The following is a 16,531-nucleotide window of genomic DNA, read 5'->3' as shown; positions in this document are numbered from 1 at the left end:
ACAGACTAGTAGAATCTCTGTTAAGATTGCACGGTAATACATGGATCTTATATATACAGATTCAATTTCACAGTAAGCCCTAGTTCACATTAACTGCAGCTTTGAAATCATGCGACTTCATCTGAAACTGCACAATTTCGAAGCTGCATGCCAGTGCGACATCGAGGGTGACTTTGAAGAAATCTGTGTGGCTTCATGTACAGATGACTATTAAAGTCACACCAGAAAAATCAGCAAAAGTAGTGCAGGAAATACTTTTCAAATCGATGCGGCACCGCAAAGTCAGCGTTGCATCAATTTATAAATGGCCATTGCTAACAATAGGATGCGACCTGTCAAATTGCATGACAAGTCACTCCAATGTGAACAAGGGCTAATGCGTGGATGTTCTATGTACAGATTAGGATCGCACGGGGGATACATGGATGTTCTATGTACAGATTAGGATCGCACGGGGGGTACATGGATGTTCTATGTACAGATTAGGATCGCATGGGGGGGTACATGGATGTTCTATGTACAGATTAGGATCGCATGGGGGGGTACATGGATGTTCTATGTACAGATTAGGATCGCATGGGGGTACATGGATGTTCTATGTACAGATTAGGATCGCACGGGGGATACATGGATGTTCTATGTACAGATTAGGATCGCATGGGGGTACATGGATGTTCTATGTACAGATTAGGATCGCACGGGGGTACATGGATGTTCTATGTACAGATTAGGATCGCACGGGGGTACATGGATGTTATATGTACAGATTAGGATCGCATGGGGGGGTACATGGGGTACATGGATGTTATATGTACAGATTAGGATCGCATGGGGGGGTACATGGATGTTATATGTACAGATTAGGATCGCACTGGAGTACATGGATGTGATATGTACAGATTAGGATCGCACAGGGGTACATGGATGCTATATGTACAGATTAGGATCGCACAGGGGTACATGGATGCTATATGTACAGATTAGGATCGCACGGGGGTACATGGATGCTATATGTACAGATTAGGATCGCACGGGGGTACATGGATGCTATATGTACAGATTAGGATCGCACGGGGGTACATGGATGCTATATGTACAGATTAGGATCGCACGGGGGTACATGGATGCTATATGTACAGATTAGGATCTCACGGGGGTACATGGATGCTATATGTACAGATTAGGATCTCACGGGGGGTACATGGATGCTATATGTACAGATTAGGATCTCACGGGGGGTACATGGATGTTCTATGTACAGATTAGGATCTCACGGGGGGTACATGGATGTTCTATGTACAGATTAGGATCTCACGGGGGGTACATGGATGTTCTATGTACAGATTAGGATCGCACGGGGGGTTCATGGATGTTCTATGTACAGATTAGGATCGCACGGGGGGTACATGGATGTTCTATGTACAGATTAGGATCGCACAGGGGGTACATGGATGCTATATGTACAGATTAGGATCGCACAGGGGGTACATGGATGCTATATGTACAGATTAGGATCGCACGGGGGATACATGGATGTTCTATGTACAGATTAGGATCGCACGGGGGTACATGGATGTTATATGTACAGATTAGGATCGCAAAGGGGGTACATGGATGCTATATGTACAGATTAGGATCACACGGGGGGTACATGGATGCTATATGTACAGATTAGGATCGCACGGGGGATACATGGATGCTATATGTACAGATTAGGATCGCATGGGGGTACATGGATGCTACATGTACAGATTAGGATCACACGGGGGGTACATGGATGTTCTATGTACAGATTAGGATTGCACAGGAGTACATGGATGTTATATGTACAGATTAGGATCGCACATGGGGGTACATGGATGTTCTATGTACAGATTAGGATCACATGGGGGTACATGGATGTTCTATGTACAGATTAGGATTGCACAGGAGTACATGGATGTTATATGTACAGATTAGGATCGCACATGGGGGTACATGGATGTTCTATGTACAGATTAGGATCACATGGGGATACATGGATGTTCTATGTACAGATTAGGATCACATGGGGATACATGGATGTTATATGTACAGATTAGGATTGCACAGGAGTACATGGATGTTATATGTACAGATTAGGATCGCACATGGGGGTACATGGATGTTCTATGTACAGATTAGGATCACATGGGGATACATGGATGTTCTATGTACAGATTAGGATTGCACAGGAGTACATGGATGTTATATGTACAGATTAGGATCGCACATGGGGGTACATGGATGTTCTATGTACAGATTAGGATCACATGGGGATACATGGATGTTCTATGTACAGATTAGGATCACATGGGGATACATGGATGTTCTATGTACAGATTAGGATCACATGGGGATACATGGATGTTCTATGTACAGATTGGATAGCACAGATTAGATCACACAGTAACATAGGAATACACAGGAGCTAGGAATAACCCACTAACAGAGTTGAGATGATATGAGCTCTGACAAATAACTGTGGGTTCCCCCAGGAATAGCACACAAGCTAGGAGTGACCCCGTGTCCCCACGCCCAGCTCTCACTTCCCAGGCTCCTCATGTAGTCACGCAGCTCGTGCACCTGTCCTTACACAATGACCTCAGCCCCAGCACACAACTTTCCAGTGTTTTCTATACCCCATAGACTCACCTGTAGAGCTGGCCGGACTTTGTTTTAGCGCTCACATACACACAACTTCCCCTCGTTGTCCATCTCACATCCACAGCACCCCACTCTATCCCCCCGCCGCCGCTACACTCTCCGCCGTACACACAGCCTGCTGTCAATCATCCGGCCTCGGGGCGGGGCTGCTTGTGGATTCAGGAATGGAAAAGGGGCGTGTGTGTTGTGCTGAGTGGGCGGGGACGAGTTATTATAAACCGGTGCTTGGGAGTGATTGATGGCTGTCAGTTGGGGAGGGGAGGGGAGATTACAGGGATCTCTAGCACGGAGATCTCTTTCATAAAGTGCTGGGTGGTATTGTGTTCTACAGGGAGCAAGGCACACACTGCTGATGATATTTTACATCAATTCATATATAACACAGGGAGTACTGCCACCATTTATGTTCTTATGGTGGTAAAGTGCCCATGCAGACAGTACTTCCTTTATATAATATAATGGCTGTTTATTTTTATTTATATATTGCAATCTGTGTCCTGATAGCAGATTGTTCTTGACTTCTGGATAATGGAGATGCAAATACAGAGAAACTCTCCTATCCTTCACCTTAGGGGTCTGGACTGTGGCCATCTGGAGTAGAAAATGGCCCGGTATCAGTGGGAGTAAACAGTGCCCCATCTTTGAAGTCAGTTAGAGGAACCGTGCCCCATCACTGTGTCATTGGGAGAAATGGTGCCCCATCATTGGTGTCATTGGGAGAAATTGTGCCCCATCATTGGTGTCATTGGGAGAAATTGTGCCCCATCATTGGTGTCATTGGGAGGAATTGTGCCCCATCGTTGGTGTCTTTGAGAGAAATTGTGCCCCATCATTGGTGTCTTTGAGAGAAATTGTGCCCCATCGTTGGTGTCATTGGAAGGAATTGTGCCCCATCATTGGTGTCATTGGGAGAAATTGTGCCCCATCGTTGGTGTCATTGGGAGAAATTGTGCCCCATCATTGGTATCTTTGAGAGAATTTGTGCCCCATCGTTGGTGTCATTGGGAGGAATTGTGCCCCATCATTGGTTTCTTTAAGAGAAATTGTGCCCAATCCTTGGTGTCATTGAGAGAAATTGTGCCCCATCGTTGGTGTCATTGGGAGGAATTGTGCCCCATCGTTGGTGTCATTGGGAGAAATTGTGCCCCATCATAGGTGTCTTTGAGAGAAATTGTGCCTAATCCTTGGTGTCATTGCGAGGAATTGTGCCCCATCGTTGCTGTCATTGGGAGCATATGTGCCCCATCGTTAGTGTCATTCGGAGGAATTGTGCCCTATCGTTGGTATCATTGGGAGGAACCGTGCCCCATCGTTGGTGTCTTTGAGAGAAATTGTGCCCCATCGTTGGTATCATTGGGAGCATATGTGCCCCATCGTTGGTGTCATTGGGAGGAATTGTGCCCTATCGTTGGTGTCATTCGGAGGAACCGTACCCCATCGTTGGTGTCTTTGAGAGAAATTGTGCCCCATCGATGGTGTCATTGGAAGCATAAATGCCCCATCCTTGGTGTCATTGGGAGGAATTGTGCCCTATCGTTGGTATCATTGGGAGGAAATGTGCCCCATTGTTGGTGTCATTGGGAGAAATTGTGCCCCCATCATTGGTGTCATTGGGAGAAATTGTGCCCCATCATTGGTGTCATTGGGAGAAATTGTGCCCCATCGTTGGTGTCATTGGGAGGAATTGTGCCCCATCGTTGGTGTCATTGGGAGGAATTGTGCGCCATCTTTGGTGTCATTGGGGGAATTGTGCCCTATCGTTAGTATCATTGGGAGGAATTGTGCCCCATCTTGGGGGTTAGTGGATGAAACAGCTGGATAAAAGCAAGCAAAGGACTGCACCTGGCCCCTGGACCACAGTTTGGAGAGCTATTGCTTTTACAATATCCTTAGATGTACCATTGGCTTAACTGGTATGATACTAACTAAAATAGTTGTTTAGGTGTGTCCGTCTATTATATTTTGGTATAGATAAAGGAGATTGTACAGTACATGGCCATCCTTTATGGTGGCCATACAGGCTTCGATCAATGATCAATTTATTTTCTGATCAATTTCTTCTGATAGGGATAATCAATCTATAGTCAACAACCTATACCTTCACTATGACACACCCAAGGAAGTGGATTATAATCAATCAGTTCAGATGGGATGCCCTGCATTTCTGTTTTCCCCACGTAATCTCCTAATCTGATCAGTCAAAATATAATCATAATGTAGGGATCTGCCACTCTCTACTGTCCGTATTTGTAAATAGCTGTGCTGCTTATAATTATGTATAGCACTTCCTGTCTCTGGGTTATTGGGTTGGAAACCCCAAAAGGAGGAAGTAAAGAGAGAGCTTGAGTCCATATGTTCTGTTCATGCTGAATCCAGACCAGGAAGCAGATTTATTTTTTTAGGAAAGTGGCCCTATGTTAATAATTTATTTATGCCCTTATGTTGCCCATAACTTCTGGGTAAGTATACTGTGTGTGTATATATATATACTGTATATATATATATATATATATATATATATATATATATATATATATATACTGGTGACAGAAGTGCATCTAGCCCACTGTTGTCATTTCACATGCACTATACCAGGTAACTAAGTCTGAAACAGTGTGTAGTGGTCACCTTCCAGTATATTACTGGGTAGTGAGTAACCCTATTTGTTGCAAAAGAGTTTATATGCAGCTCCTGTTATTCCAAATAACCCTTCCCCTTCTGGTCTGGAATCCTATAGCTAGTTTAGTCTGGTTGCATGACAGATTAGAAGCTTCTAGGGACAAAGATGCAGAGTAGATAGGCTGACTCTGAGTTCTAGTGTCACATGCCAGTTTTTGCTGATGAAAAGCTGTGTTCCAGGCTGATTGGACAACAACTTGAGGATCTCTCTATTAATGCTGATCTTGTTTTTAGGTCTCTGACACCAAAACAGACACCACATTGCAGTCATCCTCTGGGGCCCTTGCAACTGGACATTGCTGCAATATTTATCTGGAGGTATCTATTAATAACTACAGTATGTATATATACCTGGGTAGTTGTGCACAATTCCACCAGGACCCCTGTTGGGCCCTTTAGCTGATAATACCTGTTTGTTCATTGGATTTACTGTATGTACCGTTTTTAATCATTTCTTATATAAAGTTTGTAATATTTCCGGTGTGCATCTGTGTACCGTAATTATGGGTAATGTTATATGCTAGTTGCAGTAGTTCCTCTGCTCCCAACTACTTTTGTAGCACTGCCCCCTTGAGGACTGCTGGATATTATACCTTCAGGTCCCCCTGGGTTACCGTTAGCAACAGCAGCATGCACAATTTAACTCTTTACTCTCTGGCCCAGTTAATGAACAGTCTAGGGGATGTAGTTGTTTATGTGGTTTTATTAAAATTAGGGATGGGAGAAGGGAAGAGTGGGATACTCCAACTTTAACTATTCACAATAGATGAGGACTCCTGTCTGAAGATGCAGCCAGGCTGCTGATTCACCTTGCCACTTAGATGAATTTAGGATTACTTGTTAGGATGAATATACACTCCTAGTGCCCCCTTTCACTCCAACTGCTGACACCCATCCTCTGGCTATCCTACACTGGGGTGGCCCCCCTCAGGTCAGGCCCCATAGACACCATCCCCTGTACTCACGATACGGTTTTTCGAGGGTCTCCAGTGTCTCAACCCCTCCAGTCAGCTCTCATGGACCTCTGGTTCAGCTCCTTCCTTCCTGGTCCCCAGTCTGCCTGCCTGTGACCACGTGCCACTGCTACAGAGGAGGAGACAGCCGTCACCCTCCCTCCGGGACTCTGCTCAGCAGCCAAATGCTTAATGCGTATTAACACATAAAATTGCAACTAGTTGTAATACATTTTCGTTTTAGTCGAAGGGAGAAGTAATTTTTTTTCTGGCCTGTTGAGGGTCTCACTGGCTGAGAGACTGATTGCTACCCCCTGCCCCTAAAAGAAGTTTCTAAAGCTTAGGGTGGGTGATTCAAATCAACCAGCCCAAATATTTATGGGGTTCCAGACAATCACTGGAGAGAAGTGTCTAGTAGGGGGCTGGAATGGAAAAAAAAGTCACTGAAGAGCAGGGTTCCTTCTCCCCAGGAGAGTTCCAGAGGTGCAGCGTCATTGCTGTCAAGCAACCCATGGACCATGCAGCTGCTTTAGAAAGCCTCAGAAGCTCCAGAAGTAAATAGATTTTACTCAGAAACTGACCGTATAACCGCACCACATTATAATGAAAGCCTTCTCTAGTGGCAAATACGTTACAGCAAATGGGGATTTCTTTTCCAGATGCTTCTATCTACAAGAATCTAACACCACAGGTCTCCAAATGGGTCTCACAAACTCTTGAACCTTACTCCCCTCTTGGTATGACCAACTGTGTATGCTATCCCTTTACCATGAACATGTCTCACTAATCCTCCAGCTTATACCCTTCCACTGATCCCTCTAGTTTGTTATATAAAGGACATCATCAGGAGTTTATCAGCACTCCACCAATGGTTCTCTCTCTTGTGAACAGCAGATCACACAACTCACTCTCTCTTTCTCTGTCTTTATCTGGGCTGCCCTGGAGGGAGACATCCCCTTCCCAGCACCAAAACTTCCAAAGCTGGCTGATTATACCCAGGTTTTCCAGTCCTGGCTGCTTTTCCAGTGGTCCCTATCATCTCTGCACTCTACCTCTTAGTAGCCTTGCCAAAGTCTATACCCTACTGCATTACCTTCAGATCAGGTGTTCTTTTATTATGATAAGGAGTAATCAATGTCCACACAAATGTAGTTAACTTTCACTTTTTACTCTGCTCAAAATACCAACAGCAATTCCTAACTTCAAAGTTCAAATATGACTGAAGTCTCCATAGTTTTATTTTCTCTTAGGCAACCAATGACTATTCTTTATTGCCCCAGCTCCAAAGAGCAGGCATGCTCACCGTCCAATAGGGGAGCAAACCAATGGTGTCAATCTCTCCCAGGTTGAAGGAACCCAACTACTTAAGAGGTGAGGACACAATCATTCACACTTCAGGTTTCTATGCCAAACCACATTACAAGATACTATGCCACACCATAGATGCCAACATGCTGTCTCTTGAGGAAGGAAATCTACCAGTCACAAAGTGAGTAGGCCACCCAGGGTATTCCTCCAACCACTTGAGTTCCAGGCACTATTTAAAATGGTGGAGGGAGAGCAGCAATTTTTTCCTAGTGCCATTTCAAAATGGCAACCAGAGTTAGCAGCTTCTGCAGTCATTCCTTCCTTCTCTTAAGTAGTTTACCCAAAGACAAAACTCAGATTCAGTGCATCCTCGCTTTACACTGCCTGGGTTTCAGCTGCAATGCTCACTGTTTACTCATTTCTCAGTACTTGTGCACCAAATTGATGCTCCAAAGAGGTTAATGGGAAAGCCCAACTGTAAGAATAGCACCTGGACTATGGCCTATTGGAAGAGAGACACAAATGTAAACTACTTGTAGTTTAGAGAACTCAAAATACCTGGCTAATGATCCACCCCACACTTTGTTCATTATCCTTAAAGAAGATAGCTAGATTTTAAAGCAATAAACATCATAGTAGAGATGAGGTAATAATGGAAAATTTGCTTTAACAGTGATTCAGCATTCATGGAAGTGTACATGATGTGGTAAAAGTGGTTGAGAAGAACACTTACCATTTCACCTTCAAGCAGCAAAGTGGCAGAACCCCCCCCCCCCCTCCCCCATGACATCATTAAAAAAAAAATGTTGTGTTAGAAGACCAGATTTTTTGGATGCAGCCAAGTGATGGAGAAGTGGTGCTGAAAGTGAACAGACTAAATTGTCCTTTACACATCCTTACCAGTTCATTGGGTAAATATAATTTAACAATAAAGCAAATTGTAAGTTCAAGTTGAATCCCAGCTTGGGGCAAACTTTTACATTTCTATTGACCAGCGCCTTTCTATTTTGGGAGACCACGTAAGCCAGGGGTGCTCACCTGGTGGCCTTCTGATGTGGCCCAAGATCTCATACTCTGGGATGGCCAGGTTGGCAAGCTCAGGTCACAGGTTGTCGACCTGCCATTACAAAGCATCAGAGTGGATGGAGCCGGCACCAGAGGAAGTGGCTGCGGAGGGAGCAGGAGCTGCATAAGCGAGCAATTCCTCTGTAGTGCCGACTCCTGTCCCAGGTGAAGTGTATTTGGTATCACTCTGCCCAGAACAGGAACCTTTCTAACAGCCTAGTGATGCCAGCTTAAAGTATTAATCACATAGTTTTGCAATAGGCATGTTACCTATTAAACACATAGTTTTGCAATAGGCGTATTAGCTATTTTAAAAAAAGGTTATTGGGCTGCGTTCACACTGATCAGCATGTACAGCGCAGTTCACTTGCTGCACTGAGCCATAGACCTCTATTATATCCTGTGGGTTTCGGGTGGTGCAGGAGTTTTGGTGCGCTTTTAGAAAGTACACCACACTCGCAAGATGTAAGAGTGGGTAAACATCTAACGAGGTATGGTCCCACGGAAAATGATGATCCTGATTGTTGTTAAAAATGTTCATTATGCTATTCAAAATCAAAGTTTCGAAATTCTGAACCATTTCATTTCATTGTAGCCCCCCCCCCCCCCCCCCGACCTGTTACCAAATCCCTTAAGTGGGCCAAGCTCCTCAAAAGGTTGAGCTCCCCTGACCTAAGCAATCCATATAAATGACACCCAAGGCTTGATTCACAAAGCTTACCTTACAGGTTATCACCTCTTAAAATAACACCAGCTTCAGAGTGGTGGTAACTGAGAATGTCTATAGATGTCTATGTAGGAGAGAAGGAAAATGAGCTGTGTTTGTGATAGTGATAAAAACACTTCATGAGATAAAATATTTTTTTTTTTTTTTTTGAGAAATTAGGGCTCTTGAGAGAAAACTGTTTAACTTTACATGCAAAAAATAAAGATATACATCTGAATGACATTTATGTTTGTAAATTGAGCATTTTTATTCTATCGTGAGATAAAATAGGTAGTATTATAACTAGAGATGGTAAGAACGACCCCTTGTTCGGTTCGCACCAGAACATTCGAACATCGCGAAAGTTCGGAACCAAATACAAACCCCATTGAAGTCTATAGGACCCGAAAAATCAAAAGTGCCCATTTTGAAGGCTTATATACAAGTAATTGGGCATACAATGGTTATGGGGGTCCAGGTACTGCCCTGGGGGACATGTATCAATGAAAAAAAGTTTGTAAAAAACATCATTTTTAAATGAGCAGTGATTTACTATTGCTTAATGTGAAAGCATAAAAATGAGAAATAACAATAAAAATGAAATATTCCTTTCAATATAGTGCCTGGAGGGTTCCCTTAGTCTACCTGTAAAGTGGCACATCTGTACTGTGTATAGAAGCTGCTGCAGAAATAATTGCATTTATAAAGCCAAAAAAATTATATTTTCCCAGCAAGCTTTCTTTATTTTGTAAACAATGGCTTGGGGAGCCAGTCTGTATGATGAGGCCACAATGTAGTGCACTGGGAACAAGATTAGAGATGTTTTGGATAAATTCTGGTGTCTTTTCTGCAGACTTTAGATAGAAGTACGTACAGAAATATGCTGCGTTAAAAGTGCACTAACGCACAGAAATATACTGCGTTAAACATGCACTAACTCACAAAAATATACTGCCTCAAATGTGCAGTAAGGTACAGAAATATACTTTGTTAAACGTGCACTAACACACTGAAATATACTGCGTTAAACCTGCAGTAAAGTACAGAAATATACTTTGTTAAACGGCATGTAAAGCATTGAAATTTATTGCATTAAACGGCACTTAATGCACGGAAATATACTGAGTTAAATGTGCATTAATGCACTGAAATATACTGCGTTAAACGCGCAGTAACTTACAGAAATATACTTTGGTAAACGTGCACTAACGCACTGAAATGTACAGCATTAAACGTGCAGTAATGTACAGAAATATACTGCGTTAAATGTGCAGTAATGCACAGAAATATACTGCTTTAAACATGCACTGACGCACTGAACTATAAGGCAGTAATCCTGCCCTGACAAAACAGATTAACACTAAAGTAAAAATGAATGGTCACTACACTCACACTGTCTGAACTAGCACTTGATTCACACTAAAGTGACACTAAAGTAAAAATTAATGGTCGCACTACATAATCAAAATAGCACACTAACTCTCTAGTAGCACTGAACAGAGTCCTGTTCTATCTCTCTCTACTCTGATACCACACTTCAAATGGCCGCTATTGAAAGAATACTTTTATAGTGTGGAGTTTGACAAAGAGCAATGAGCCATGATTGGATAAAGTCATCATTGCTTTCTCCAATCATGGCTCTGACAGTGCCCTGTTACCTGATTGGGCAAAACTTTCATTGCTCAAGCCAATCAGGGCTTCCAATGCACTGTGCAGTGGCGCAGTGCATTGTGGTCAATCGGCTGGCCGAACAAACAGTCGAATGCCCCGATAATTTGGATGTTCATCGAATGGGTGAACAGCCAATGTCCAGCCCAAACTCATGCTCGGGCCGAACCGATCGCTCAACAATAATTATAACAACTCATTAGTGTTAAGGAATCAAGCCTCTAATCAGAATAAACCTCACACCACACAGTTATCGGTACATTTTGCTGAAATAACTTTGTGTGGCTCGCTTTGGTTTTACTAAAGGTGAGTTCCACCAAAGACTATTTTCCAACTAAAGAAAGAATAGTTTTGTTTAAATAAAATGGCACACTAGTTTATGAATAAGAGCCCCGGTTTCATTATTCAACTCTGGTTTCAGTGTAAAGTCCTGACAACAAAGTGTAAAAGTATCAAATACCAGCGATTATTTTATATATAGTGGTGACATTTTGGAAAGGAACATTTTCAAATTACAGTGAATAAAGGAGGTGAAGTGCTGAAAGCTCGATGAATGAATGTGGAACAAAGTGGATATGTGAGAAACAGATACTACTGTGAGTTTCAAGGCAAAACATCAAATGGAAAAGAATCGCATTACATGCTGTGTTACACAAATGCAAAACCTATAAAGATAGACTGAGTATAAAAAAAATGTAATCAGTTTAAGTGGATTGACATACAATATATTATATTTCTGAAGAAATTAAGGTTCTTCTTTCATAGAATATATTTCTAATTGTAATACAATATTACAAAAAAATGCATACATTTTTTTTTTTTTATGGCATTTGGGACTTTATTGAGCAAATTATTATTGGAAAATTTTGCTCATATGATTTTTTTTTTGTATTTATGGTCACTGATTTTCTGATGCATGTTATACAGTATTGCATTGCATAGGGCAGTTCAGTATATATTGATTTAAAGAGATTTGTATTAATACATTTTGCACATATTGCATTTGATGAATTTGGTATTTTTTTTTTTGATGATTTGGGTTGGTATATATTGCACAAGGCACTTTATATAGAGATTTTCCAGAATTTTGTGGCAGTTAATGATAGCGCACACATTGCACGTATGAGCACTCATTTGTTTGCAAAAAATATAGCTTCATGAAAAGGCCTTAGCGCAGTTCTATACTAAAATGAATAAAAAAAAAAAAAAAACATCTTTGTAACAAGAACTTTATTTTACAAACAGATGGCATGTTCAGGCAATGCTTCCAGCATTTGAGGCGATCCTGGGCCACAGGTCTGCACATTCTTTTGCCACCGGGCCTGTTATAGCTGAACCTTTCATTTCTCCTTTGTTATTCACTATCACCCCCGCATTGTCTTCAAAATACAAGAACACACCATCTTTTCTCCGGTATGATTTTCGTTGTCTTATTACCACTGCAGGATGCACTTTTTTCCGAAGTTCAGGTTTTCCTTTTTTAACTGTGGCCATCACCATGTCACCAACACCGGCAGCTGGCAATCTGTTCAGGCGTCCTTTAATTCCTTTAACAGAAATGATGTACAAATTCTTGGCACCGGTGTTATCAGCACAGTTAATGACAGCTCCCACAGGTAGACCGAGGGAGATGCGAAACTTCGCACCAGAAGAACCTCCGCGTCCCCTCTTAGACATCTTGGTTGCCGGAAAGAGCTGCATACATTTTTTTGAAGTTTAGGTATGGCAATTTTTACATAACTTGGACCAATGTAGGTGTGTGTATATATATATATATATATATATATATATATATGTATATATATATATACCATGCTTGTGGGATTCCTATGGAAGCTGGAAACCACTGTGGTAGGCACTGCTTTTGCAGCAATTGCAGCTATCTTCTGGGTCTTGTGCCGAGTTTAGTAAATGAGATGAAGCTCCTTTTTTTCCCTTGCACGTCATTTGGTGAAAGATTACTTTGCAGAAAGAATTTTCACCACATTGAATAAACTAAGGGAAAATCCCCTTCAGAGTGATCAGCTATTTGCCTTTAGTAAAAAATCCCCAAAGAATAACTGGTGAAGGGATTACCATATTAAATGAATTTATAATCTAAGTGTCACTTATTTCAGGCAAAACGCATAGGTGTGAACCAGTCCTGAGACTTTGCACACCTTAGACTCAATTCACAAAGCTAGCACACTAAGCTAACTTATTTTTAAAACTGTTACAGAAATTTTTAGCAAGTTCAAAGAGATTTAAACATTACAATCACATGGCCAAAATAAAGATCCCTAAGATCCCTTTTAATGAAACATAAAAAAATGTAAAAAAAAAATAATAATAACATTATAAAAAATAATATAAAAATAAAATTGTAAAAAATAATACAAAAAAAAAAAAAAACTGACACCGTCCCCTGCTCTACTGACACCAACCTCTGCCCTACTGACATGTCCACAGCTCTACTGACACCATCCACCATTCATATATATTATACATACACACAGACGCCTGCGTGATTGAGATTTTGGGTGCACACCCTAATGCAATAGGCTGCGTACATTTATGGTCCTCGTTCACTCAGATTAGTGGAAATTCATTATGAAAGTGAACTTACTGCTCTCCTTTAGTAAAGTGACCCCATTGTCTGGCTCTTTACAGGTAAATGGGTATTCTGTATGAGAAATGTGAGCCATCAGTTATACAATTGTACATAGAAAATGACTCACTGCAGCCACACCTGCCATTTGACATCACATTTCAGTCTGAGGCAGGCAATGACATGGCAGTTGCAACTTGTTTTAAAATATATGTAAGATGATTTACCTTAAGGCAAGCCAAATGGTTTTATTATGTAGGAAATAATGATCATTTCTGGTTTTTGCCAGAAATGTGTCATTGCTATCAGGAAAATCTCATATAATAAATGATAAAAGGCAATTATATTCTGAGCACAACTATATAGGCTTAAACCAGCAGGCTGCATCTCCTAAATGAGCTTAAATTGTAACTAAAAGCAAAAACATTTTATTTTAGTTTTGGATAGGGTTAAAGGGGTTGTAAGCCCCCAGGTAGTGTTTGTACCTACAGTATAGGTAGGCCTATGATAAGGCTTACCTATAGGCAGAGTTGTATAAAGTACTCGAAACCCATACTTGAATAAAAGTCAAGTGCTCTATCAAAAAGTGACTTGAGTAGAAGTACTAAAGTATTCAACATTTTTTGTACTTAAGTATTGCAAGTAGGTTTTTTAAAAATTTTGATACTCAAGTACTGAAAGTAAAAGTACCAGTAGTTTTGAAAAAAAAATTGCTACTCAAGTACTGAAAGTAAAAGTACAAGTACTGTGTTATGTAGTTATTAAAGAAAGAAGTCAAAAGTTTGAACATCATATTGTTTTTTATTATTTCAAATGCAGCTTTTATTTATACATACAGTAGCATTTATTTTAGTATGCGCTGATAATACACATGTTTTGAACTTCATGAAACCTGCCATCTACTGTTCTGGCAGTGGTCATTTTTATAATAGTAACGAGTAACTATGCAGCACAAAAAAAAAGTATCAGAGTAGAAGTATTGAAATCATCGAAAAAATGTAGTGAAGTAAAAGTGGAAGTAGGAGAAAAAAATTCTACAGATACCGCCTTTCGGTACTTAAGTACAGTAGTGAAGTAGTTCTACTTAGTTACTATACATCTCTGCCTATAGGTACTGCAAATATCTCATAAACTTGCACCGTTTAGGAAATATTTACATTATAAGCAGCCGATGAGGTCATAGTGGGAGTGACGTTATCGCGGCTCCAACCAATCAGATGGCTGGATGACGCGAACAAGGAAGTAAGGCAGCTAAACATGTCGCACGTGTTACCAGTGAGCGGGCGGCACTGCGGGGGCTACGTTCAGGGCTGCTGTTAGAAATCACGGGGCCCCGTACAGACTACCTGGCAGGGCCCCCCAAAGAAAATATTAAAGATTTATTTAGCTAATATTACAACAAAATCACTATTATCAGACACAAATATAACATAACTCGCATAATTCCTGCTAAATCTAAAAAAACAACTATGTTAAATAAAATAGAAGATAAGAGGAGAAAAATATACAGGCTGGGCAGTTGGAGCTCAGTGATCAGAGGGACAGAGAGAGAGAGAGAAACAAAGTTACAATTTACAAATAAACTCCTGAGCAGAGATAAGTGCTGGGAGGGGGGGGCCCACACAAGGGAGGGGATTAGTGAGGGACAACTGTCTCTTTCTCAACAGATAAAAGCTGATAGCAGGGAGAGGGACAGATCAGATTCAGGTGCTGGAGGAAGATTTCTGTATTTGTTGTCCATCACTAATCCCCCTCTCTGTGTGGGCCCCCCTGTGTGCTCGGGCCCCCTACAAGAGGGCTGGTGGTCCCCCCCTATCAGCGGCCCTGGCTATGTTCCAAAGTAAGTATTTCATAATGAGCTAGTATGCAATGCATACTAGCTCATTATGTCTTTGTCTTTCAGGTTTTTATTTTTTTGTTTTATTTTTTTCCTGAGGTTTACAACTTATTTAAGAGAAGGTAGAACATCTGTCTTTTTTTTTTTTGCTCTCTGTGCCCCTGTTAGGGTTCATACACACTGGTATTAAAGTACAACTATGGGCATTTTGAATAGAGCAAGTAAGGGTTATAACCCCTGTCAGATTTTTTTTTTTTTTTAAGGAACCCCCAGGTCACCAGAACTAGTGTCCCCATTGGAAGATGTCCCCTCTGGGGTTTTCTTTTACTTCCCATGATAATGATAAACAGGACAAATAGAGAGGGTGAATCTCCTTAAGGCCACTTTTACACTTGTGCCACCTAAAAGGCGCACAATTTTACCGCAATATTCTTTGCCGCAATTTTGACTGGACATGAAGCAATGCCTATGTCTATGGACCTCAAAACGCATTGAAGTCGGACCAAAGTAGTGCAGGAACTACTTTGAAGACGTTGCGACTTGAAGTCACACAGATATGAACGTTACTTATTGGAAATCATGGAGTACGACTTGTCATGCGACTTTGCAGTCCCAAGTCGCAGGACAAGTCGCACAAGTGTGAAAGAGGCCTAATACTGGCCATACACGTATAGATTTTTGGAAGGGAATGTTCGTATGACAATTCATTGAACATTCGATGAATGAACAAATGACGTTCGAAAATTGTCTTTTGCGATAACGATAACCACATAAACTGCGATCAGCGATAACCACATAAACTGCCCGAAAATTAGTTGATCAAGAAAAGTTTTCCTTCCTGCCCCTTCAAATTTTCCCATCGCGGACATCGATTTGAACCAACTACTGATTAGAAAATCAAACAAATTTTCTTAAAACAAAAATTTCCAAACTAAAATCTATACATGTATGGCCAGCATTTGGCTCAGTTCACACCTATGCATGTTGCTTTTGAGCATTTCTGTAGTGCTTTTTGCTTTGCTTTCCACGTTTTTTTACTGCAA

At 41.2% G+C, this 16,531-nt stretch overlaps 2 protein-coding genes across 2 annotated transcripts in view; both read right to left on the bottom strand.

Annotated features, from left to right (window-relative positions):
- The window catches only part of LOC309547449 (growth hormone-regulated TBC protein 1-like), a 122,121-nt gene extending 119,353 nt beyond the window's left edge, over window positions 1–2,768 (bottom strand). The window contains exon 1 of the mRNA XM_082247308.1: window positions 2,674–2,768. The gene's annotated coding sequence lies outside the window, so the exon portion shown is untranslated. The remainder of the gene's footprint in view (window positions 1–2,673) is intronic.
- Window positions 2,769–12,318: 9,550 nt separating this feature from the next.
- LOC309548148 (large ribosomal subunit protein uL14) lies at window positions 12,319–12,741 on the bottom strand (the record flags this gene model as incomplete). The annotated part of the gene is made up of 1 exon (XM_082248110.1): window positions 12,319–12,741. The coding sequence occupies one exon, from the start codon at window positions 12,739–12,741 to the stop codon at window positions 12,319–12,321; it is 423 nt and encodes a 140-aa protein (XP_082104236.1).
- Between the last annotated feature and the right edge of the window lie 3,790 nt (window positions 12,742–16,531).

Source organism: Pelophylax lessonae, assembly GCF_965119305.1.
Source record: "Pelophylax lessonae genome assembly, chromosome: 2".
Classification (NCBI taxonomy): Eukaryota; Metazoa; Chordata; class Amphibia; order Anura; family Ranidae; genus Pelophylax; species Pelophylax lessonae.
Note: the sequence above shows the minus strand (reverse complement) of the source record. Positions and strands in the feature narration are given on the sequence as shown.